This window comes from Equus caballus, chromosome 9 (genome assembly GCF_041296265.1).
Source record: "Equus caballus isolate H_3958 breed thoroughbred chromosome 9, TB-T2T, whole genome shotgun sequence".
Lineage (NCBI taxonomy): Eukaryota > Metazoa > Chordata > Mammalia > Perissodactyla > Equidae > Equus > Equus caballus.
Window position 1 is genome coordinate 80,905,217 of NC_091692.1, and position 24,646 is coordinate 80,929,862.

Consider the following 24,646-nt stretch of genomic DNA (forward strand, 5'->3'; position numbering starts at 1 on the left):
CAGACAAAGACCGATCCCACAGGTCCATGGGCCCAGATGCCGCCACATTCTTCCCCAGACACTACTGCAAGCAGCTGCTTCCCCGGGACCAGCGCTGGCCCCAGAACCGGAACCTCTCTGGGGGCTCCGTTCACACATGACCACGACAGACACAGTCCAGGAGAGACGGGAGGGAAGAGCTTTTTCAGAGGACCAGGAGGGCCAGGAGCTTGGGGTGTTCCCAAGAGAAAGGAGGGGCGCCTGGCGAACATTCTGCCTGGCCTGCCTCCAGCTTCCCTCCTCACAGGGATGGCACATCTCAGGGCAGCACCTTTCCCCCATGGGGAAACTCTTGTCTTTGAACCACTCGGTGTTTGAACGGAGGAGCACAAGGGACCCAGGGCTCAGGGGGAGGGTGCTGCAAGAGGCTCCTTGTTTTATGACAGAGGCCCGACGGTCTCCGGGAGAGTTGTGCAACCAGCAGGCGGGAAGCTGGCTCACCTTGGCCTCCCGCTGCTGCTGGGAGGAGAGGAAATCTCCCAGGGCTGAGTGTGCCAAGGCGTGATGGAGCCAGCCCTCCAGGCCCGCAGGCAGGGCGGGTGTCACTCACAGATAAGCCAACCCCTGGTGCAGAGGATGATCGCTGTGAAGCACTGCCCAGGACAGCGGGAAATCAGTCCCTCGGAGCAGGCGCGACGGGTGGCAGGTTGGGCTGGACGTGGGGAGCTTCCCCCGGGTGCCGAGAGCCTCGGTCCTCCTTTGTGGCGTGGCCCGCCTGCCCCTGCCATCAGGAAGAGCTCAAGTGGGTCTCTCCCCCACCACTCTGGGACAGGGCAGCATGAGCCGGCCAAGGCACGTGGGCAAGATCTGGAAACGCCTGGAAGATGTCAAGAGCCAGTGGGTCCGGCCAGCCAGGGCAGACTTCAGCGACAATGAGAGTGCCCGGCTGGCCACAGATGCCCTCCTGGATGGGGGGCCTGAGGCCTACTGGCAGGTGCTCAGCCAGGAAGGCGAGGTGGACTTCTTGTCCTCGGCGGAGGCCCAGTACATCCAGGCTCAGTCCAAGGGGCCCCCCTGTGCCCTGGAGTCCCCGGGAGGGGTCGAGGCAGGCCCCAAGGGACTCGACTCCTGCTCCCAGCAGTCAGGGACCTACTACCCCATGGCCTCGGAGGGCAGCGAGCCGACCCTGCTGCACACCTGGGCCTCGGCTGAGAAGCCCTACCTGAAGGAGAAGTCCAGTGCCACCGTGTACTTCCAGACGGACAAGCACAACAACATCCGAGACCTCATCCGCCGCTGCATCCACCGGACGGGGCAGGTAGCCGTGGCGGAGCCTGTCTCCTCGGCCACGGGTGGGAGGAACGGGGGGCTGGTGGAGGAGGAAGAGGGGTGCGTCCTGCTCAAAGGGATGGAGTCCAGATGGTTGGGGCTTAGCATGGAGTCTGGGGTGTTTCTCTCCGCCCCTGCCCTGGATCACTGACTTTCTGATCCCGCTTTTCACAATCCGGGTCCAGGCCACTACCACCCATCACTGGAACTCCTGCAATGGCTTCCTGCCTGGCCCTCATCTTCCATCTTGATTCCCAACCCCCCAGTCTCCATGCTGCTGTAGACACTTTTTTCATACTTCAAGTCTAACATGGTCCCTTCCCTGCTTAGAGCCTTCCATGGCTCCCAAGTGCCCACAGTGGGAAGAGCAAACCCCTTAGGATGGCTCACAACCTCTCCAGCTCCTCTGCCACCTCCTGCCGCTCTGTGCTGAGTGACCTGCCGACTCTCAAACCCGCCTTGTTTTTGTCTTCAGGCCTTTGCATGTGCTGTTCCCTCTGCCTGGGACCCCCCTCACCTTCCCTGCTCTTCACCTGACTAACGCCTTCTCCTTCTCAAGCTCCAGCCCTGGAGCCCCTTTCTCAGGAAGTCTTTCCTGAATTCCCCAGGCTGGCCGAGGGGCCTCCCCTATGTGCTTCTGAATGAAGGGGCCACTCCCCTGGGGCTCACACTTGTCCCTTGTCCTCTCAGACTCAGCTTAGTCTGCCCACAAACGACTGTGCGGCACCTGCATCCAGCCGGGGGTCAGGCAGAAGAGGGAGCAGGCAGCAGAGAAGATGCTCCCTCCCCAGAGTATTTATATTTTAATAAGTGAGTCTAGAAGAAGAAAAATCCTTTAAGACCAGAGCTTGGCTGGCAGAATTGCAGGCCGCGTGACTGGCATTGGCTCAGGAGTTCTCCCAAAGCTCCTGGAATTGCTGGGGAATTGGGAATTCAGCTGGGGAATGGGTGGAGGCCGTCTAGCTCATTCCACCCCAGGTGCACAAAATGACCATTCAGCTGAGGGTTGTGGATGCCCGCTTCTGCTTCCCGAAGCTGCAGAGGGGCAGGGTGAGAACGGACGCCAAGGAAAGAAATTTGCCATCTCTAAAGATCCTCAATCTCTCTCATCACTAGCATGATTTATTTTGCCGCATTTAAAGAACTCAAAGAACAAGCTGATATGTAAGCTCCTTTTCTGCTGGGATCCCAGTCTCAAGACTGAGTCCCCTCCCAAGTCCAATACTGTGTGAAATCTAAAGACTCCAGAAAAAGCCACCAGGGGTGAGGAGGCTGTGCCTGGAAGGGGAGGGAGGGAGCCGAGTTCTGGAAAATAAATAGAAGGTGACAACGGGTGGAGTGTGGGCTTTTCATGCCACTGGGCTGCTTCAGAGCAGTATTTCATGTTTCCCTGGCAGGGCAGCATTAGGAATTGACAGATGGGCCCAGGCAGGCAGCCAGGAGTGTCGCCACCGCCTGGGGCCAGCTGCATGACCTAGGTCAAGTCCCTTGACCTCCCCAGGCCTCAGATTCCACGCTGGACTAAGGCCCCTTCCAGCTCCAAGGGCCTGTTCCTAAGGGTGTAGCTCTGGTCTGTCTGTGTGTTAGTTCAGTGCTGTCCTGAGGGGTGGGGACCAGTGGTGTTGGGGATATTCTCAACAGCAGCTGTGACCCAGCAGGTGAGACTCCCTAGAGAGAAGCCAGGCTGGGGCGTGTGAAACATAACCCCCTGGCTGAGCCCCTCTTCTTCCCCTGGGTCCCCACCCAGCAAGGCTTCCCTCTCTTTGCCTCTGTGGCCCTGAGGCTCACTGACGTCCTTTGTTCCAGCAAGACAGCATGTTATGAATTTAGGACAATACTTAAAAATCAGATTTCACCTAAGAGCAAGACTCTCTAGCTCCTCTTAGCAGGAAGGAAGAGTGGGCTCTGAGTTGTGGCCACCTGTTTGGGTAGGTCTCCTTTGCTGCAGTCCCCACCACTCTCTGTTGTCCCAGGCCCCATGAGCCTCACCCATTGTGTTGCCTGTCAGGCCCCTGCAGGCAGAGTTTGTGATATCCCTCCCATACACACACAACACACATGTACACACCCATGCACACACACACGAGGCCTCAGGGGTGGCCTGCTCCCACAGAGATGCCAGGGGTGGGGCTGGAACCCAGCCACAGGCTGTCCATAGGAGTAGGCCATGCCCCCCTATCCCCACACAGAGGTGGAGAGAAGAGGGTGGAGAGAATGGGTTTGCATTCCCTCTCTCCTCTGGCTTCAGCCCCCTGAGAGGAGAGGGGAATAGAGCCAGCCTGCTAGGTGTTTTCTGAAGTGATTCCACTCCCTAAGCATCAAGAATTCTCCCTCTTTCCCTTCATGCTCTCATTCCTTCATGCCACAAAGTCTAGCTTACAGGCCAGGCCCTGCACCCAGGAGGGCAGCGCAGAATAAGAGGCCTCCCTCCCTCTGGGGAGCTTCCTGCCAGCTGCCTGCCCGCAGGGGAGAGGCGGGGAGAGTCAGAGAGAACACGGGTGAGTGGCAGCCCCGGCCTGAGCAACCTCTGTGCCTGGGAGTGAAGAGGTGGGTGACTAAGGCAGGCTTCGCAGAAGCGGTGGCCTCTGAGTTGAGTCTCAAAGGCTGAGTAAGAGTGTGCCAGGCAGAGAGGGAAGGGAAAAGAAATTCCAGGCCTTGGGAGTGTCTACTGCAAAGGTCAGGAGGTGCGAGAGGGTGGGATGTCATGAAGGAAGAGGTTTTGCTCTCAGTTCCCTAGAAGCAGAAGGCACGGCACCCCATGCAGGGCCACACGGGAAGCACCAGGGTGGGTCAGGAAGCAGAGGGAGCGAGGGGCATTCGTGGGCCCAGGCCTTGATAGTGGTTTTGCGGGAAAGACAGGCAGGTGGGGTAAACTGCTGAGGACTGGCTCATTTGAATCCTTCCAGCAGGCTCTGAGCTATTTGTGGTCCCTGGTTGTCCAGTGCCTGGCCCTGGGGTGATTCAGGGATAAAGGAGATGGTAGGGATGTGGGCTCTGTGTTTCTTGGTGTGCACATCACAGGCCTGCTCGTGGGCAAGCTGTTTGCTCTCTCCAGGAATCAGCTAGCCCTGGGATGCTAAAGCATCATAGAATACCAACAACAAAAGCCACGAGTGTGTGTGTGACCAAGGATCCCTGAGGTTCTGAGACCCTTGCAGGGGGTCTGTGAGGGCCTGCCTTTGCTAACCACTTACCTGTGTGAGGCTGGACCAGCTTCACACCCTCCCACCTAACAACATGTCGCCCCAGATTGCAGCAGGAGCAGACGGCAGAGGCCGGCTGTCCTCTGTTACACCAGATGCCACAGAGGTTGGCAAAACGGCGCAACAATGCCACCCTGCTCGCTCCATTTTGTTGTTGTTGTTGTTTTGGAAAATACAGTTATTTTTCATTAAAACTGTTATTTATGGTAACATGTAATGGGCTTCATAGTATTATGAGTAACTAATATTAGCTATTTTCAAACACATTTTAAAATTGTCTCAGTTTTTGTTTCTAACATGACAAATCTCAATAGCTATAATCCACATAAACCAAAGCTCTTTGGAATCCTCGATAATTTTGAAGACTAGCAAGGAGTCTGAGATCAAAAAGTCAGAGACCTTTCTCAGGCAAGCCCCCTTTTCCCACTCGACGCCTCTCCCTCTCCTTTCCCTGGACAAGTAGCACAGATTCACTGCAGAAAGGAGAGATCCAGGCAGCCCTCTGGGAGGCGGAGGGGAGGGTGAGGGCCTGCAGAGGAGGAGAAGGGGAAAATATCGAGAAGGTTCCGGAGACACTCCCAACCCCCAACCCCAGTGTCAAGGACCATCTTTACAGGCTGAGCCTCTGCCTGGGAGCGGCTGTTCCCCCAACACGGTCATTGGGTCACGATGAGCCAAGCTGAGGGAAGTGGTCAGGGGACAGGGATGAGGGTCCAGGGTCAGGAAGGGGGACTGAGCGGGAAACCTGAGCAGAAACTGCATAACCCCCTGGAGGGAGCTGATGAGGGGGTCCCTTACCCCACACCTGTGACGGGGATACCAGGGCCACCAGGGCCCCAGGGCGAGATCGCTGGTTGTTTCTCTGACAAGGAGCCACTGAGAAAGGGGTCCAGCCCCCCAGGTGTGCAGGGGGTGCCGGCCCGGGCAGGAGGGTGCCTCCACCCAGCCCAGGTCCTGCTGGGGTGGGGTGGCCCCCAAGGACCAGCAGAGGAGCTCCACCCTCCTGGGATCTGTGATAGGCATGTCTCCACACCCCATGGGACTTCCTGAAGGAAGTCACTCTGCTCTCTGGGTGCCCAGGATGTGGCAAAGTGCCGGCATATTGTCATGGCTCCAGATTGGGCCGTGGGGGAGGGGAATACCAGGGGAACACCAGGCACAGCCAGAGGCGACACAAACGGGTGTGGGGGCATGTGGTTGGAGAGGGGTTGTCCCTAGTGGGCTCATCTCACAGCTGCCATTTCAGGGGCTGTGGCCACATCGTTCTGGGGTCAGCAGAGGGGTACTGGTGGAGGGTCCACCTGGGCCCCTTACCTTTCTCTGTCCACTGAGCTCTGCTCTGGGGTCCCCCCACCCTCCCAGGGCTTGATTCTCCTTCCCTGGCCCAGCCCTAACCCACAAGCGGAGGAGGCTCTTTGCCCCTCAGGCTGTATCTGATCCTGTAAACAGACACACAGACAGACAGACATCAGAGTCCTCCTCTTAGGCCTGAAGCAGAATGACTACGGGCCTGGCTCTGGGTTGGGGTCTGGGGCATCTCCCCTGCCTTTTAGCCATGTGGGTTTTGGAAAGTTGCTTCACTTCTGTGCACCTTGGCTCCTCACCTGGGAAGCAGGGATGACAGTGTTGTGACGGTTACAGAAGATGACAGATGGCCAAGAGGAGGTGCTTGACAAATCATTGCTCCTGTTATTACTCATTTGTCAAAAGCAAGCTCAGAAAAATGAGCGTGGCTCATAGAAGAGAAAGAGGAGAGAGTAGAAACAAGCACAGAAAGGGGGATGGGTTGCTAAGTGCCCCCAACAACTGGCCCCAGTATGACTGATGGCCCCACCAGGACGCAAATCCCATTTCCCCTCCTACGCTTGCCCTTCCCAAAGCAGCAGGATTTCCAGCCCATGAGAAACTCGTGTCCGCCTGGCAGGGAGTAAGGGATGCCCAGGCAGGATTTGGATCTGAGGTCACTGCAGGATGATCCCTGCCTTTGGGTATCGCCCCAGCAGACCAGCATCCCCCTGGCTGCCGCCTGCCCCCTATTCCCAGAGCCACCTGCTGGGCTCTGCTTCCAGGCTGACTTCCATCTTCAGCGAAGTGTCACAGAAGCGGCTTCCTTCTTCTCAGCCAACCCCGCCCACTGTGCTGGTCCATCCCATTGGCCCTGACAAGAACACAGCTCTCCCTCTCCTGTCTCTGTTTTTACACTCTTAGAGGTGTGGACACTGATTTTAATCCTCTTCAATAACCTGGATTAAAAGAACAATCCATGATGTTAGTCTACCATTATCCAGACTTGCTCATGAATTATGCATATAAAAATAATACATTTTAACTACACACTAGAATAACAACCTTGACTTTTGCACATGCTTTAACTTATATTATCTGGGCTCACAGTTAGACCCACCTTGCATGATGACTAATGCTCTATTATTGGGCAATGTTTTACAGGTAAAGAAACTGAGGCTCAGGGGCCGGCCCCATGGCCTGGTGGTTAAGTTCAGCGTGCTCCACTTCGGTGGCCCAGGTTCAGATCCTAGGTGCGGACATACCCCACTCAACAGTGGCCATGTTGTGGTGGTGACCCACATACAAAATAGAGGATGATTGGCACAGATATTAGGTCAGGGCGAGTCTTCCTCAGCAAAAAATTAAAAAAGAAAAAAGAAACTGAGGCCCAGAGAGGGTGAGTGACTTGTCCAAAGGCACTCAGCTAGTCTCCAGTTGCCCTGGGGCTGGAGCCAAAGTTCCCTGACTCCCAGCAGACCACTCTTCCTCTGGATTAGTTTCCCAGGGCTGCCATGACAAATTACCACACATTTGGTGTCTTAAAACAACAGAAATTTATTCTTTCATAGTTCTGGAGGTCAGAGTCCAAAATTAAGATATTAACTGGGTCATATTCTCTCTGAAGTTTCTAGGAAAGGAACCTCCCTTCCTCTCCCAGCTTCTAGTGGCTTCAGGCATTTGTGTTTTTTTGGAGGCAAAGTTCCTTGGGAACCACAGGGTCCACTCAGCCCCAATGTCCACCCCTGGAAGGTGGCACCACGTGGTGCTTTGTGAAGGCCTTGGGAGCTTGTCTGAGTAGGTGAGCTCCATCACAAAGGGACTGTGTTTGCTCCTTTTTTTTTTTTTTTTGTAAGGAAGATTGGCCATGAACTAATATCTGTGCCAGTCTTCCTCTATTTTGCACATGGGTCACCTCCACAACATGGCTGACAAGCGGTGTAAGTCTGCACTTGGGATCCAAACCCATGAACCTGGGCTGCTGAAGCAGGGTGTGCCAAACTTAGCCACTAGGCCATGGGGCCAGCCCCAATTTCTTGGCTTATGGCTGCCTCCGTCTCTGCCTCCGTCTTCACATGGCCTTCTCTTCTCCCTGTCTCTCCTCTGGGTGTCTTTTATAAGGACACTTGTCATTGGGTTTAGGGCCCACTGGATAATTCAGGATGGTCTCATCTTGAGATCTGCAAAAGCCCTTTGTCCAGATCAGGTCACAACCACAGGCTCTGGGGGTTAGGATGTGGATGTATCTTTTGGGAGGTCATCAGTCAATCCCCTACACCCTGTCAGGCACACGCCCACGCCAGGGACTGGGGAAGTCATTGGCCTTGAATCAACCCAGCTGGGAGACAGTCCCAACAGGAGGCAAACAAGATGAACCTCGTCATCATGAGCCTGTGTCTGTGAGCATCCCTTAAACCAGGACGCTGGGTTATTTGCCAACCTGCCCCCTTCTCTGTTCGGTTGGTTGCCCGCTCAGCAGCCCTGTCCCAGGGAGACAAGGACTCACTGGAACACAACTTGGAGGATTTACTGACCTCTGGAGAGGAGAGAATTGTCTCTTTGGTCAATACCTTGGACAAGGAAGCACTTATGCTTCAGCAGAGAGAGAGAGGGTGTCAGTGTTAGGTGCTATGGGCGCCATAAGCTCAAATGTGTACAGACACTTAATCTTGTGATAACAGGGCCATGGTCCTACTGGGTCACAGGCCTCACTATCAGGACAGCCTTTCTGACTTCTAGCCCAGGGTGAGCAGTTCTCAGCAGGTCCTGACCCTGTCCAGACGCCCACGTCAACTGAGCAGAAAGTCAGCTCCAAGTGAATCCCACCCACGTCCCTCACTTGTCTCCATGACACTCTTCTTTTCTTTGCTACTTCCCAGATGCTGATGGTCAAAATAATTTATTGTGGGGCCAGCTCTGTGGCGTAGTGGTTAAGTTCGGTGCACTCCAATTTGGAGGCCCGGGTTCACGGGTTTGGATCCCAGGTGCAGACCTACACCACTCATCAGCCATGCTGTGGCAACAACCCACATATGAAGTGGAGGAAGACTGGCACAGATGTTAGCTCAGAGGCTGATCTTCCTCAAGCAAAAAATGAGGGAGATTGGCAACAGATGTTGGCTCAGGGCTAATCTTCCTCAGCACACACACACAAAAATTATTGTAATTATTAGAAAAATTATTTAAAAGTTAGCACATTATTATAGGTAATGTTGAAGAAAGACAATCACTGTTGTCCCCCATGTGAACATGACTGCTGGTTTTGGCTCTGTCCTTATCTCTCTGCACGCCGCTCTCCCTCCCTGGCAGTTATAGTGGACAAACTACTTTGTTCTGTTTTCTTTTTTCACTAGATTCATTTACTTTTAACACACATTTGTTGAGCACTTACCACACAGCAAATTTTACTTTAACATTTCACGATGTCTTATAGTTTCTATGTAACCATTGTAATGATCAATTTTAATGGCTACATAATAATCCACTTGTCAATATACCACACTTTGGGTGTTAGGAAGGACTCCCGATTGGGTGACAGAAAGGAGCCCCAAACAAGCTGAAGGAGAGGAACGTGCTTCAGCATCCACAGTGGAGAAGTCGAGGGTGGGACTGGCTTCAGGCACGAGTGAAACGAGACGTTCAAATGGTGCTCCTGGCCGTCTGTCTCCACCTCTTGGCCCTACTTTCTCCGGGGCTGGCTTCATTTTCAGGCAGGCTGTCCCCACGTGGTGGCAACATGGCTGTCAGCAGCTGGAGCTTATAAATTACCAGCTAAGCAACCCACTAGAAAGAAAGCCTGCCTTCCCCAAGAGACCCAGCAGGAGTCCTGGGCTGACTCTCAGGAGAATAACTTGGATCACGCAACCCATCTCTGTGGTCAGCGGGGGACACAGGGCTCTCACTGGTCTGGCCTCGGTGATGGGCCCTCCCTGTGCCCAATCCAGGGCATGGCAGTCGTCCCACCCAAACCACATTGATTGTAGGGGAGAGGTGATTCCTTAAAGTGAGATTGGGGTGCTGTTGGCAGAAGAAGGAGGAATGGATGCTTGGCAGGCAGGAACACATCCGTCGCTCCCCTCTGCTGGATGCCTAGGGCTCCCCCTCCCCGAGTTGCTGCTGTGATAGAGGATGAGTGACTGCTGGCTGGGCAGGACTCCCTTCTCCATCCCACTGGGCAGCTCAGTCTGGTCTAGTTTACATACGGGGTCTCCACACTGGATTTTATTAGAGGTGAAGATTCTATGGCTTAAAAACATTTGAAATCCAGTGGCCATAGAGTGCCTTAGAGCTCCAAACAGCTGAGAATCCATGACCTTAAGTCTGTCCCTGTCCTCTGAACCTGCCCGGCCACATCCCCTTGTTTTCTGCCCCTGTCTGCTCTCCTTCTCTCTGTGCTTTTCTCTCCTTCGTCCTCTGTGCTCTCCACTCCCACAGTGTGCACAGAGGCCAGAGGATCTGTGGCGGGGCTGGAGAGGTGGGGTCAGGACAGAGCAGTGGGCTCCACTCCAGCTCTTTCCCCTTCCTTGAGTCCTGCCCTGTCAGACCCTCCCCGGCCCCATCCTGTCCCCTGTAGCAATGGGAATGGCTCTCCCAGGCCCAGTGGGACTTAGGAAATTTGGCTGAAACTGGTTAGCATCCCGCCCTGACTCCTCTGGAATTCGACCCCTCTGCCTGGCCCAGGTCCTGGCCATCCTAATGGACGTGTTCACGGATGTGGAGATCTTCTGTGACATTCTAGAGGCAGCCAACAAGCGTGGGGTGTTCGTCTGTGTGCTCCTGGACCAGGGAGGTGTGAAGCTCTTCCAGGAGATGTGTGACAAAGTCCAGATCTCCGACAGTCACCTCAAGGTAGGGGCCCCGAAAGGCACTTTATATTAGTCAAGATAGGGTGGGCGGTGCCATGGTAACAGATGCCCCCTTCTCAATGGCTTAACATCATACAGGTTTCTTTCTCGCTCGAAGTCCAGAGTAGGTCAGAGGGCCCTCCCTCAACTTGTAGCGACACCGGAAGGAATACGTGGCCTCCAAGATGGTAGTGACACGGAGAGAGAGGGCTGGAGGGTTCTACAGCGTCTTTTTAGGATCTGACCTGGAAGAGATTCTTGTCACTTCCACTCATAGCCCTTTCACCCCACCTAGATGCTTGGGGGCTGGGAAGTGTAAAGGGGCCCATGGATAGATAGGTGGTGAGCAGCGACATCTGTGGCATATGGCTATTTTCCTCTCAGCCGAGGAAACCCAGTGGGTGTGCCCCACGGGGCAGGGTGACACCCGGGACCTGTTTGATACATGTTTAGGACTCCACAGCCCCAACAGGATCTTCTTGGATTTAACTGAACTTCCCACTTCCTTCTCCTACCAGGGAGAAAAGAAACCCAGAAATAAGGGTTCATTTAGTCATGTCGAATCTGGGGAGGGTAATCCAAGGACGGATGTAAAGCCACCCACAGCGTTCATGAGGAGGCCCCGCTGAATGGCTGGTGGGCGGTCCCCTGGTGATGGCCTCTCTCTCAGGCAGACCAGCCTCCAGGAGACCCCACCCTCCTCCCTTCCTCCTTCCTTCCCCTCCACCCTGACCAGGAGGCACCTCTGCTGCCACAGGCCCCAGGTCCTCTGATGGCTGGGCTTGCTTGATGTTATCTGCATCGCTCCTCCTGCTCTTGAGGCCATCGAACCAGGTCCAGAGAGTCAGCACAGGCCTGCCTTCACGGCCCGCACCGGCCACACCTGACAGTGCTCTGCCCACCAAGGGACAGTGGGATGTGGCCCCCCTCACCATCTCACAGAGCTTATGGTAGGCCGGGGGGCGCTGTTGAAGGCATTGGGCATCTCCTTCCCAGAGCCCGGCCAGCCACCGGTGGGCATTCACAGGATCCCAAAAGTGTCCCACCTTCCTCTGAGACCCCCATGCCCAACCTGCCCTTTCACGTCTCCAGGCTTCCAAGTGTTCCAGCAGGAGGGCCGGGGCAGCAGGTGCTGCTGGCGAGGAGAGGGACACACAGGGCCACGGTTTGGGTTGTAGACACACTTTTTCTTAGGACAGTCTAGTGTCTATTGGGGTCTCCACAAAGCTGCCCCTCTCACTGCACTGGGCCTTCCCTCTGACGAGCGTGGGCTGAGGGACTCATGTCACTAACGCCACCTGCAAAGCAGGGCTGGGCTTGCCAGACGTCTGTGGTCCATGGGAGCCTAGACGGAGGACGCCATGGGCATCAGACCCTCGTCTTTCTTCTATTTTCTGTTTTGTTTAAATTTCACCATCTCCCCTTTCCTCTTTTCCTTTTTTTTTTTTTTTTTTTCCATTACTCAAATAATATCAGGCCAACAAAGAAAATTTAGAAAATTCAGCCAAGGAAAAAATAAAAATTGCCCATAATCCCACCAACTAGAGATAACCTCTGTGTTACATCTTGGTGACCATCCTCCCCAACTCTTTCCGAGGCAAACGTATTTCTATAAACACATAATTAGTGAGAGAGCCTTGCCTTCCTTCCGCCAGAACATCTCCATCCGGAGCGTGGAAGGAGAGGTGTACTGTGCCAAATCAGGCAGGAAGTTCGCCGGCCAAATCCAGGAGAAGTTCATCATCTCCGACTGGAGATACGTCCTGTCTGGATCGTACAGGTGAGCGCTCAGTTGCCCCTTCTAGAAGCTGAGGCTTCGCAGAGGCGAAGGCTGAGTGTGGTGCGGACCAGCCGGCCACACAGGCACACACGCCCAGGAGCAGCTCCCAGGGCGCTCCTCCTCTGCCCAGAGCTGGGCCTTCATCCCACACATGATGCTGGAGGCAGGACCAGCCTGGGCACAGGGGGAAACCTGGGCCCTTCCTAGTGGACTCCAGGGGAGAGAGGCCCCTCTGAGTGCCTCAGTTTCCTTTGACATGGCCATCCGACATGGAATCCTTTCTCCCTCCTCAGGCCACTCAGGTGTGATTATAAAGCCATGCAATTTTTGTTTTGTTGTGTGTATGCGCCCCATTTTCTTTTCAAAACGTTTTATTATTTTAACATAACTAATCTATTGAGATATAATTCATACCAGATATTTTACCCATTCAAAGTGTGCAATTCAATTCTTTTTGGCCTCACTGTGCTCATCTGTAAAATGAGGGTAACAATACATTCTGCGCCAGATTATTGTAAGGCTCAGTGAGATAAAGTTTGCAAAACATGTGGCATTGTTCCTAGCACACAGTAGGTGCTCAAGAAATGGTTGCTACTAGCCAGCCGGTACCCTGGCAAGGTCCCTGGGCAAGGGGAGATGGGATAGGCAAGATTTGAAAGGGAGAAGGCTGAGAAGATGGTGGGGGTGCTGCCAAGCAGGCAGGCCTCTGGAGACGGACTGGGGGCCCGACAAGACTGGAGGCCACCAAGACAGCCGTCCGATCGCTTCAGCACTGCAGGGCTTGTTGAACTGTCGCAGTGTCCTAGATAAGATGGCAAGCGTCACCCTCTGTGGCCCCAACCACACACTTCCCGGCCCCTTCTCCACTCCCCTGTCAGAGCATCTCCATGCCCCACGGGACCTAAGGCTGGTGCTAGGGACTTGAAGCGGCAGCAGCCTGGCCTAGAAGTCAGACGACCCAATACACCGGCAGGGAAACTCCTTTTTCCTACCACCCTCCTACGTTCTCCATCTGGGGCCCTGTCAACTGGACTGACAAAAGATGGGTTAATGAGAGAAAAGCATACAGATTTACTTAATATAAGTTTCACATGACACGGGAGCATTCATAAGGAAATGATGACTCTGAGAAACAGTTAAGCCTGAGCGTGTTCATACGAGGTTTGGTGAAGAGTGGAAGGTCCTGGAAAAGCGCGATAGGACGGAAGGGTGGGAGCTGAGCGTCGTCACTGGGGGACATAGCAAGGCCTGACCTCTCGGATTCCTCTCGGAGTCCCTCCGTCCTTGGGGATAAGGATGCGCCCTTCCTCCTGGTATCGGGAGGGCACCTCTCCCGTGAGGGTCTAGGGACCCGCTTCAGGGAGAAGGGGAGCTCGGAGACTCCGTCCCGCACCGGCTGTTTCTCAGCTTCCTGCAGATTAAACCATTTCTCATCTGAGAGCGGCATATAGATTTGGGACGGCAGGTCCTGATGCCCTTTGCCATTAAGCAGTCGCTCCCCATTCCCGTCTCCCCACCCCTAGCAACCAGCTGTGAGCCTAGCAAGAGGCTTAGTGAGCCGTCCCAAAGATTTCCAAACGTTTGATAGGGACAGAGAAAGACATTCTGAAAGAGCAATGAAAAGGGCGGAGAGTCTACCCTTATTTTCAGTAGGGAGACTCGAGCCTCGCATTCGCCTCCTGGAGCTCCTCACAGAGGCCCTCGCCCTCGCTACGGGCAGGAGGAAGCGGAACTAACCGCGCTGAGCTCTGGGCCAGGCCCTGAGCCGGGTGCAATCAGACCTTTAGGAAGGATCTATTCCACATGACAGCCTTTGAGGGAGGCCTTATTCTTCCAATTGTCTGATGGGGGCACTGAGGCACAGAGAGGGTGGGTGACTGGCCCAGGGTCACCAGCTTCCTTGACTAGGTCTCCAGCTCTCTAGTGTCTACTGAGTGGGGTCTGGGTTTGTCATCCTGATGTGGGAGGCACCACGAGGAGGGTGGCAGTGGGCTTGGAGCCATGCAGGGCCTTTTCTGAGAACCGTGGAGAGGCCAGCTCCTGGGGCGAGCACAGCACAGCTGGAATGTTTTTGCACTTGACGGTCAAAGGCGACCAGTCTGCCAGCCTTTCTGAGGATCCTTTGCCCTGGGACCCTCAGAGTTCTCTCCAGTGAAACGAAACAGAGTCTCCATCCCATTCCTTCAGTGCAGCCATGTCTGGGCCTCAGATATTTTGGCTCTTCCCTCTGGTCGTATGCAGCCCTCCCAACCGGAAGAGTTCTGTCTGCATCTTCAACTTTGGGTGTGGGTGCAGGTGGGGGTGTGCATTTCAACATTTAAGCCCTTGTAGAGGATCTTACCCAGGACAGGCGCTGTGCCAGGTGCTGGGGACACAGAACTCTTCTCTGTCATCAAAACACATGGATAAATGGCCCCAGAGCGGTGTGGTGTGTGCCCAAACATCTGCATGGACTAAGAAAGTGCCCTGGGGTCAGCCAGGAGGGAGCTCCCACTCCAGCTGGCAGGTCCAGGAGGTTCGATTGGGCCTTGGAGGATGAGAAAGACTGGGGCAGGGAGGGGGTACAAAATCAGGTAGCTGGAACAGCATGAGGAACAGCATGATACCAGCACAGCCTTCTAACTGGCCCCTGATTTCACTCTTGCCCTGACCCGCAGTCTCTTCTCTGGGCTTTCTCTACCAGAAACAGAAAGATTTTTAAATGCAAACGAGATCAAATCATTTAAATCTGTAAAATCCTTCCACGTTTGTTACTGGTCCTAGGAAAAGAACATCCACATTCTTACCATGGCCTCTGTCTCAGCAAGATTATTCTTCCCACTCCACTGTGCTGTAGCCACACTAGCCTCCTCCCAGGTCTTTCATGCTGTTTCATACCTCAGGGCCTTTGCACTTGCTGTTTATTCCCTCTGCTGGAGAGTTCATTCCTGTTACATTTATCCTGTTAACTTATCTTGCAGGTGGTAGCTTCCAGATCATTTCCTAGAGAACTTCTCTGTGGACTTATTTAGCCAAGATTGTAAACAACATAATGTCAGGGCCTGGACTGGGTCTGTTTTCTTCTCTAATGCATTCCTGGCACAAAGGACAGTTAATACAGTCTGAACACTATGTGACCATAACTATTTGTTGAATGAGTGAATGAATAAGTGAATGAAAGTCCATGTTAGGTCCTGGCCATTCAGTGTGGCTGGAGGAGCAAAGTTTTTCCAATGGTGAATCACCATGTATTAGCAGAGTGTGAAATCAACCTAACAGATGATGCCCAGTTTTTTTTTTTTTTTTCTTTAATGAAATAGGATAGAGTAAAAATAATCAGAGCACACTGATGTAAGGCATGTTCTGGAAACTGTGTGGTTATGTGTGTCCTTGTATATATGAGCAGGCCATGATGTAAAATGTATCTCTCCAAGAATAGCCAGGATAAGTCTGAACAGGCAGCGGGGGCTTGCCCTATCAGAGATGGGGACCCGTCATGGAGCCGCAGTAGTCAAGGCAATGTAGTGTTGGAGGAGGGACAGACAAACTGACAAACGGAACAGACAGCCCAGAACAGGCCCACACATGATGGGGCCTGTCAGAGCAGCGGGGAAAGGAGAAACTGGGAAAAAATAATTCTCCATATGGAACATTGGATTCCACTCCACACATAAAAAAAAAAAAAAAAAAAAAAAAACCCTCCTAATAGATTAGAAAGACTTAAATGTCAAAAACAAACTTTAAAACTCTTAGTAGAAAATACAGATGAATATCTTTGAGACCTCAGGGTAGGACGAGGTGTCTTCACGCAGACAGCCCTCTGTGTCAAAAAGAACACGAAAAAGCGTTGACTACAAAAGATCGCTGAATCTGACTGTCTTACGGTGAGAACTCCGGCTCGTCGAAAGACGTCTTAAAGAAAGTGAAAAGTCAGATGACAGACCGGGAGCAGGTTTTCCAGATGCTCTGACGGGATCGATGTCAAGAATCACCAAGAACTCCCGGGAATCACAGAGCAAAGCAGCACAACGGACGCGTGGGCGAGGGACGCGAGCCGGCACGTCCCGAGGAGGAGACGTGTGGGAATGCATGGAGACGTGCTCGGTATCGTCATGATCGGGAAAACGCAAAGCAAGGCTAGAAGGAGTGAGCATTTTACACCTTTCAACCGGCAAAAAAAAAATACAAAGACTGACAATACCGAATGTTGGATTCACAGGATCTTTTCTGCGTTGCTAATGGGACTGCAAATCGGGACAGTGACTCTGGAAAGAGGTCAGCATTTTCTCCTGAAGCTGAATATTCGCCTAGTTTATAACCCAGCACTTCCAGTCCTAGGCGTATTTCTAGGAGAAACGAGTCCACTGTACAGTGGAAAACACGTATAAAAATGGTCATAGCAGCGCTGGTCACAACAGAAAAACCGTGGGAACGACCCAAATGCCTGTCAGTGGGAGAATGGGTGACCAAATCACACTATGACCACCAGGCGAATATTAGACAACAGTCAAAACAAATGAAGTATAGTAACAAGAGACAACATGGATGAATCTTAGCAGTCTAATATTAAGTGGAACAAAATCCCCAAAGATCACATATATTGATCAAAAACAACTAAAATAAAAATATTTACTTTCCAAAGTACATAAAACTTTTTTTTTAATTATAGAAAAAGGAAAGTGTGGGAACTATGACATAGGATTCAGGGTGATGATTTCCTCTATTTGGGGGAACCTAGAAAATGGATTTCCGAGAAGCATCATATGGTTAGATGCTGGTTAATGTCAAGATGCTAGCTTTTTATTTCAGGTGGTGGGTCCATAGGTGCTTATTAAATTATTGGAAATAACTAAGGGGCCCAGCCCCATGGCTGAGTGGTTAAAGTTCTGCGCACTCCACTTTGGCAGCCTCGGTTTGCAGGTTCAGATCTCAGGTGTGGACCTACTCCACTCACCAGCCATGCTGTGGGGGTGACCCATATATAAAGTGGAGGAGGATTGGCACAGATGTTAGCTCAGGGCTAATCTTCCTCAAGCAAAAGAAGAGGAGAATTGGCAACAGATGTTAGCTCAGGGTGAATCTTCTGCAGCAAAAAAAAAAAAAAAAAAAAAAAAAAAAAAAAATTAAATAGCTACATAAATTAAAATGGGTCATGAATAGACTAATGATGAGAGTGGGTCTTGAGCCAAAGCTTATGATTAAGGCAATTCTATGTACTAAGGGGCCAAAAAACAATAAAAATAAAATGTATTTCTTACTATGGGTGGTGATAAAAGAAAATGTGGAAGATAGAGCACAGGATGAATGGGCATGTTCCATGTAAAGAAGGGGAACCCCTGTGGGGGTGGGGGGCACGCAGGTGCTGCAGGGAAGCACAAGGGACCCAGGGGTGTGCTGGGGCCGCCGGGGGGTGGGGGCACAGGCACATGCTGGGTGCATAGGGGCCTGAAAGTTGCCAGGGCATCTTCGAACCTGTTTCTGAGCAAAGCATGCAGTTGCTTGGCCTACTCTATCCTGATTCCTAACAACACAGGGCGATTGAGTTCTTAGTGTAGCCAAGCGTCCCCCTGTCCCTGTGTTTGTCACCTTCCCTGTCACCTGGCTGGCTCTAGGCTCAGCCTCAGCTGCTCGCCTCTCTGGGGCTGTGTGGGTGGCTCCTGGGCGGCAGGTGGGGTTTAAACAAAGCCTCATTGTTCTTTCCAGGGGTGCCCCAGGCTCACAGAGCAGGGATCCCACAGGCTGGGCCCAGCCTTTCGGTGGCAAGGCAGGCTGGCTGGGGGCTGGGGGCTGAGACCCTTGGTGGGGGTCGTTTCTGTAGCCCATGGTAACCTTGTCCCCCTGTGACCATCCTGCCCCATTGCTCCCCACGCCTGGGTTCACATAACTAGGGACCCAGGAATCTCTAACTGATGCTCTTGGCGGGTCTTCTGTGCTGTCACTAGGCATTTCAAGGGTTTGGGGGGGTGGGGGGTGTGATGAGGAGAGTTTTCCATCAGAGATAGAAAGGAATTTGGTTAAATCAGGGAATCATAAAAACAATGCATAAATGCCTTGAGCATTTTGTTTTCATTTAAAACCTGTAAATGGAGGGCCCAGGCCTCTGCTTGACGGGGAGCTCTGGTGGGTGGCCGGGCAAACTGCACTTCTGTTCATCCTTCCGGTTCCTGTGGGCTCGCCCCTGTGCTCTCTCTTCCGCCCCCAGAGAGCATGGGATTCTCCCTCGCCCTCCCACCCCCTACAGGTTTATGTGCCCAAAATGGAGCCATCGCCTTTAGATTTTCGTGACAACACAGCCCCTGCCTTCTAGGGAGCAGCCTTGCCCAGCCCCCTGTTGGGTTAGAAGGAGCAGGTGGCCTCGCATTCACAGGTGGTGCCGCAGTGGCTAGGTGACTCCGAGGAGCACAGAGTCAGGACACCGGGACTCAGCTGGCATGCAGTCCCTCTGTGCCTCCCCAGGGATCTTTGAAGGGGCCATAATCTGAGCACCAGGATGGCACCCGGACCTGAGGCCAGGGCTTCACTCTGGCTTCTTAATTTTTCACCTGCAGACAGTCGCTGGTATCTGAGCCTCAGTTTTGTCATCTGTGACAGGAGCACACCCATGTCTCCCTCCAGGGCCTCCCCCTCCAGGGGTTCTCCTTCCAGGAGTGGTGGGCGTATGTTAATCCCTTCCTACCAGCCCTGCCGTCAGCCCCCACTGCTCCCAGGGCAGTGTCACGGAGACCCCTGCGCCACCTCCCCAGTTCCACCCCTCACTCTCTCTCCTCTTCCCCTCCAGCTTCACCTGGCTCTGCGGACACGTCCACCGGAACATCCTCTCCAAGTTCACAGGCCAGGCAGTGGAGCTGTTCGACGAGGAGTTCCGCCACCTCTACGCCTCCTCCAAGCCCGTGATGGGCCTGAAGTCCCCCAGGCTGGCCGCACCCCTCCAGCCCAGGGCAGGCCCCAGCCCACCGCCCGCCCGCCTCAGTGGCAGCAGCTGCTCTGCCAGTGACCGCACATCCTCCAACCCCTTCAGCAGCCCGTCGACGGGCAGCAACCCCCAGAACCAGAGTCTGTCCTTGTCCTCGGGGCCCGGCAGTCCCCTGGCCCCAAACCCACCTCCGCCCCCCAGGTTTCAGCCCCACCACGGCCCCTGGGGGGCCCTGATCCCACAGGCCCACTTGTCCCCAAGGCCCCTAGATGGCCCACCTGCTCTCTACAGCAACCTCAACGCCTACAGGCCCACACGGCTGCAGCTCGAGCAGTTCAGCCTGGTGTCCAGGGTGGCCCACACCTGGAGGCCCTTTCTACAGGCCTCACCTCATTTCTGAAGGGTCCCTGCCCCCAGCCGCCCTCCCTGGCCCAGGGCTGGGCATTCCTGGATTTTCTGGCCCAAGGACCCCGCCTCGACGACTAGCAGCTTTAACCTGCTTCCCCTTGAACTAAAGGCGCTTGGACGAAATCGTTGCCTGTGTTTGAATGTTCCCAGGCCTGAGACCCTGCACTTGCTGACCCCCCCACTCCCTGGGTTTCCCTCTCCAGCATGGCCTACGCAGCACATCCCGGAAGGTTCCAGGGAGGTGGGGGATGGGGAGCCAGAGGACAAAATCATGGAAATAGAGCCCCTTTCTCCCAAAGAGCGGCCAGCGCCTTAATATTAATGTTCCTGGAATCTCTGTGAGAAGGGGCAGATGCAGCACAAGCCTTACATATGGGTAAACTGAGGCACTGAGAGGCAGAGGGTGGGTGTGATCAAGGTACTCTTGTTTCCCAGTGCCCAGGAACAGTCCACTCCCCAGGGATTCAGGAGAAAGGATGGGAACATTCTGGATGTTTCTGGGAGAGGTGGGAAAACTCATCCCTGGAAAGGTGTAATTCATCCCTGGGCCTGATGAATTAGGGATGAGGCCCCAGTGAAAGTGTAGCCACTGGGGATGGGGCAGGCTGAGGCGTCTAGGTGATGGAGCTGGACAGGGCAGTTTATCAGCTCAGGTTCTCACTTCCAAGAGCCTTGGGTCGGCCTGGAGGTCCCTGAGTCTGGACTGAGTCCCAGGGCCTTGAGTTGTCAGGATCTAGGGGTGGCCCTGCAGCAGTGCCCAGGGCAGCCTTGAGCAACCAGGGAGGCTCCTGTGTTGACCTTGCAGCCCAGGCACAGCCAGCTGTCTCCAGATCCAGGTGCCTCTGTGGCTTGTTGACAACCTGAAGCGCGAATGTGGAGCCCTCACGAGCCCCATCATTCGCTGCTTCTCAGATTCACAGTGTGCGCTTTGTTCCCGGGCTGGTACTAGATCCTAAGGGCACCGCCTAGCCAGGGGATAAGGAAGAAATACAGGGTGCGTAGGGAGCACAGAGGAGGTCGGCCAGCCCAGCTCGGGGAGGCTGGGGAACACTTCCCAGAGAAGTGACAGTTCACGGAGACCTAAAGAACAAGGGTGTCATAGCTGGGGGTGGGTGTGATCCCGGCTGCTCCAGCCCAAGAGAAACAGGTGCAAAACCCGCATCCATCTGCCTTTCTCTGTGTCCCCCTTACCCCCCTGCCACCTGCAACTCATCTCAGCAGATGTCTTCCCTGTTGCCATTTCCAGCTCAGAACCCTTTGTTTCCTAAGGGGTTTTCAAACCCTGGTCCTGATGCTGCTGTCTTCCTCCTAGTGGCCATGAGGAGGTTCAATGACTGGGTGCCACGGGGTGCTCTAAATTGGATTTCACGGTCTACTGAGAGAGCTTCAGGAAGGTAAAGCTTCCGAAGGGCCAGGAGCTCAAGGGGCTGCTCTGGCCCCCGCCCACGTCAGGCCTCGGTGTCAGGGGAGAGGAGACCTAGCCACCAGAAGGAACCCCGCTGCTCCCACTCACTCGCTGCCAGCCAGCTTCCCCTTTGTGGTCGTCTTAGGCATTCACAAGTACTGCGTTTCCTCTTCCAGGCACCTTGTCATGTGTGATCCCTGCCTGCTGGGGCATTAGGAGGGGTCTGCTTTGGCCCGTGGAATGTGAGGACCACTTCCAGGTGGAAGCTTGAAGAGCCTGGGCGCAGCCGGCCACATAGGAGCGTGCCTCAGGATGGAGCCCCTCTGCCAGCCCGGGCTCCTCAGAGACTGTGCTGAGCAGGCCCTCCCCTCCTACCCGACCGACCAGCAGTGGATAAGTAATAAGAGCAAGAGATAAACCTTGGTTGTTTAAGCCGCCGAGATTTGGAGTTGTTTCTTACTGCACTGTGATCCAGCCCGGTCTGACTGATACAACCTTGGGACCCACAGATGCCAGGCTGAGCCATCCCTTTGTGGGACTGGATTCCCAAGGGCCCCCAGCCTTGGGCTCTTGTTGCAAGACACCATATCCACCAGGCGTCTAGGAGAGTTTTACATACCTGTGAAGCAAGTCCTTATCCAAGTTTGCAATCCTCCCAAACCTAGCACGCCCATCTTTATTTGTGCTCCGGGCTGGAGGCACACCTGCGCCTGCCTTGGCCGGCCTACTTGCACGGGGCGGTCCTGAACGTCTGCAGTCTCTCCTACAGGGTGAAATTCAACAACTCGAAGGGGCGCCCACATGTGCCTGGCACGGGTTCAGCGACAGGCAGAGACCCAGACTCGCTTCTGTCCTGGAGAACTCCAAAGTCAGCAGAGGCCACACCCGCGGGAACAACCCCCATGAAGAATACGAGAGAATGAAAGAAACACGATGATAGTCTTGTCCAGGGGACATGGTGAAGGCGGGCTTCACTTAAGGCCAAATGCGTACCCCAGCCAGGGACTGGGAATCACATTATCCACCTGCAGGATTGCAGCCAGGACTGACCAGAGAACTGATTGCTAATGACCAACCCTGCCCCCCAAACTCTCTCTATCTGTAGCTTTCACTGGGTCCTCACCAGATACCAACTGTTATCCCCGTCTGCATTGTAAGAGGCCAGAGGCCACGGATATCTTTGTAGGCCCTGAGGAACCCTAACCACAGTGGCTTGGACGTCCCCAGGGCAGACTGACAACCGATTGGTCAAGGAGCTTTGCTCTTGCAAGAGGCACAAACATTCAGATGCCCCAGGATGACCTTTCCTCCCCCTCTGTCCTGCCCCCACCTTGACCTGGGCTCCCCGCCTCCACCCACCCGCCCATCATGGAAGTGCCAGAGCCCTATCTTCAAATGCTTCATTTCCTGAACTTGGTCCAAGAAGCTGTTAGACACAGAGAAACTGTCACTCACATTCTCAGCTTCCTCCCGAAGAGTGGATGTGTGTCAGAAAAACTGTTATCAGAGAATGTAAATATTGCAGACACGCACGTAGGAAGCATCAACACGACCTCCTTTTTCTCATTCACTGTATTTTGGTTGAGACAGACACACTGCCTCCCAAGGCGCTCCATGCTTCATTCCTCTGGAGGGTGCGGTGGGTGAGGGTGTCTGCATGATGCCACGCTGAGCCGACAGAGAGGCTCAAAGGGTGCACAAGGCCAAGGGCAAGGGCAGGCTGGAATCCAGCCTGTAGCTGAGCTCGCCAAGGCTGCTGCCGCTCACCACGTCAGGCAAATTCACACAGAGATGCCTGGTGGCTGGTCTTTGAGAACAGATTTCTAGACCCTCCCACTGAAATGGTTGCTAGTGAAGTTCCCCAGGCTCTGCGCCCCCTTTTCCCCATCTCCCCAGAAGAACACAAGCCAGGCCTCTCCCCTGACTTCAGGAAAGGAGAGAAGCAGAGGAAGGAGAAAGGTGTCCTTGTTCATTCGGGCTGCTGTCACGAAATGCCGCAGCCTGGGTGGCTTATAAACGACAGGATTTTATTTCTCACAGTTCTGGAGGCTGGAAGTCCAAGGTCAGGGTGTCAGTGTCGTCAGGTTCCGACACCGGCCCTTGTCCTGGTTGCAGATGGCCCTCTGGGGAGCCCTGACTAATACGCTCCATCTTGGCTTTGCGAAGAGCCCAGGGCGTACACTGGGCCCACCTGGATAAGCAGGGCTACTCCCCTAGTTTAAGCCCAGCTGATTAGCAGACTGCATTCCCCTTGGCTGTGTAACCTAACACATTCACAGGTTCTGGGGGCTAGGACGGGGACACCTGAGGGCCATTCTTCTGCCTCCCTCCTTCCAGGAGTTTGGTGGAGGTTTCAGCCAACAACGTAGCTGGGCCCAGACGACAAGAAGAGCCTGGAGTCAGGAGGTAGCAGAGACCTGTCCCTCTGTGCCTTTCTGGGCATCTCTTTCCTTTGCTCTCTCTCTCTGCAGACCTCTGCTCTCTGCTCCTCAGTCCACTTGGCAGAACACAGCCCACCGCATGTTTTCACCGTGTTAGTTTCAGACGCATGAGAAGAATCTTTCATTTCTAAATCTCCAGGGGAGATTCTGAGTGGTTCAGCTTAGGTCAAGTAAACTCTCCTTCCAATCAATTTGGATCACTGAGAACAAATATGGCTGCCAGGTCCCACCCCTGTGGGTGACAGGGCAGTTCCCAGAGATGGGGGCGGGGTGGGGTGGTCATTAGTTCAAGGGCTAAGCAGACACAACAACAACACGGAAGCTTTAGGTGACAAAGCCACTCTGTGCTGGGGAGGGAGAAAAGAACCAGGAAGGGGCAGCCCCAGGTAGACAAACGCCTGTGCCCTCTTTCTCCTGACCTCTGCAGTGAAGGCTCCCAGGGGACACACTCCGACTGGCAGACAGGACGGGAGTCAGGCCTGTGCTGCCCCTCACAAGGACCGAAGTTTCGAAAGCTTTGGATTCTTTTGTGTAAGCTGCTCTGGTTTTTCTGTGCTTTTTGCTTTTATGATTAAGATCTTGGAAAGTAGTGTATTAACTACCTTCATAGATGAAATTTCAAAAGCACTAGAAAGCTACTATTTAAAACAATCTTTTTTGTAAACAGTGGACTTGGACTTGTTCCATAGAGATGTCTACCTAAGGTTTTGCTAAAAGGAAGCACATCTTTGTGGAAACACAGTCCGCACAGGTGAGCAGGGGCACTTTGGCGCTGGCATGGAGCTCTGTAGGGACGGGCCCACAGGCTGCTGGCTCACCAGACTCCAGGGCTGCCTCTGCAAGGGCCTGGGGGCCCCAGGAAGCCAGCAAGGAGCAGAGGTCATGGCAAGTCCAGGAAGCCGAGCTCTGCCATCAAGGGGCAAAGCACAGACAGAGTCCTAGAACTTATCATGGAGCAAGGAGGATTCATACTATGAATATTCAGTTATATTTCCATTAAGCACTTTGTTTCTTTTTTTTTTTTTTTTTTGAGGGAGATTAACCCTGAGCTAACATCTGCCGCCAATCCTCCTCTTTTTGC

At 53.9% G+C, this 24,646-nt stretch overlaps 1 protein-coding gene across 4 annotated transcripts; it reads left to right on the top strand.

Annotated features, from left to right (window-relative positions):
- The first annotated feature begins 560 nt into the window (after nucleotides 1-560).
- FAM83A (family with sequence similarity 83 member A) lies at nucleotides 561-22,690 on the top strand. Of its 4 annotated transcripts, XR_011421388.1 has the most exons (6): nucleotides 561-1,297; nucleotides 10,476-10,643; nucleotides 12,295-12,419; nucleotides 19,177-20,225; nucleotides 21,032-21,113; nucleotides 21,301-22,690. XR_011421388.1 is itself a non-coding variant. In XM_001916280.4 (4 exons), exons 1-4 carry the CDS (start codon nucleotides 818-820, stop codon nucleotides 19,709-19,711), a joined length of 1,308 nt encoding a protein of 435 aa, XP_001916315.2. In that variant the 5' UTR covers nucleotides 561-817; the 3' UTR covers nucleotides 19,712-22,690. The 4 variants fall into 4 exon arrangements, 2 of the variants coding, with proteins under 2 accessions (XP_001916315.2, XP_070077896.1); XR_011421387.1 differs by having other exon boundaries at nucleotides 19,177-21,113; XM_001916280.4 differs by having other exon boundaries at nucleotides 19,177-22,690.
- Nucleotides 22,691-24,646: the final 1,956 nt, after the last annotated feature.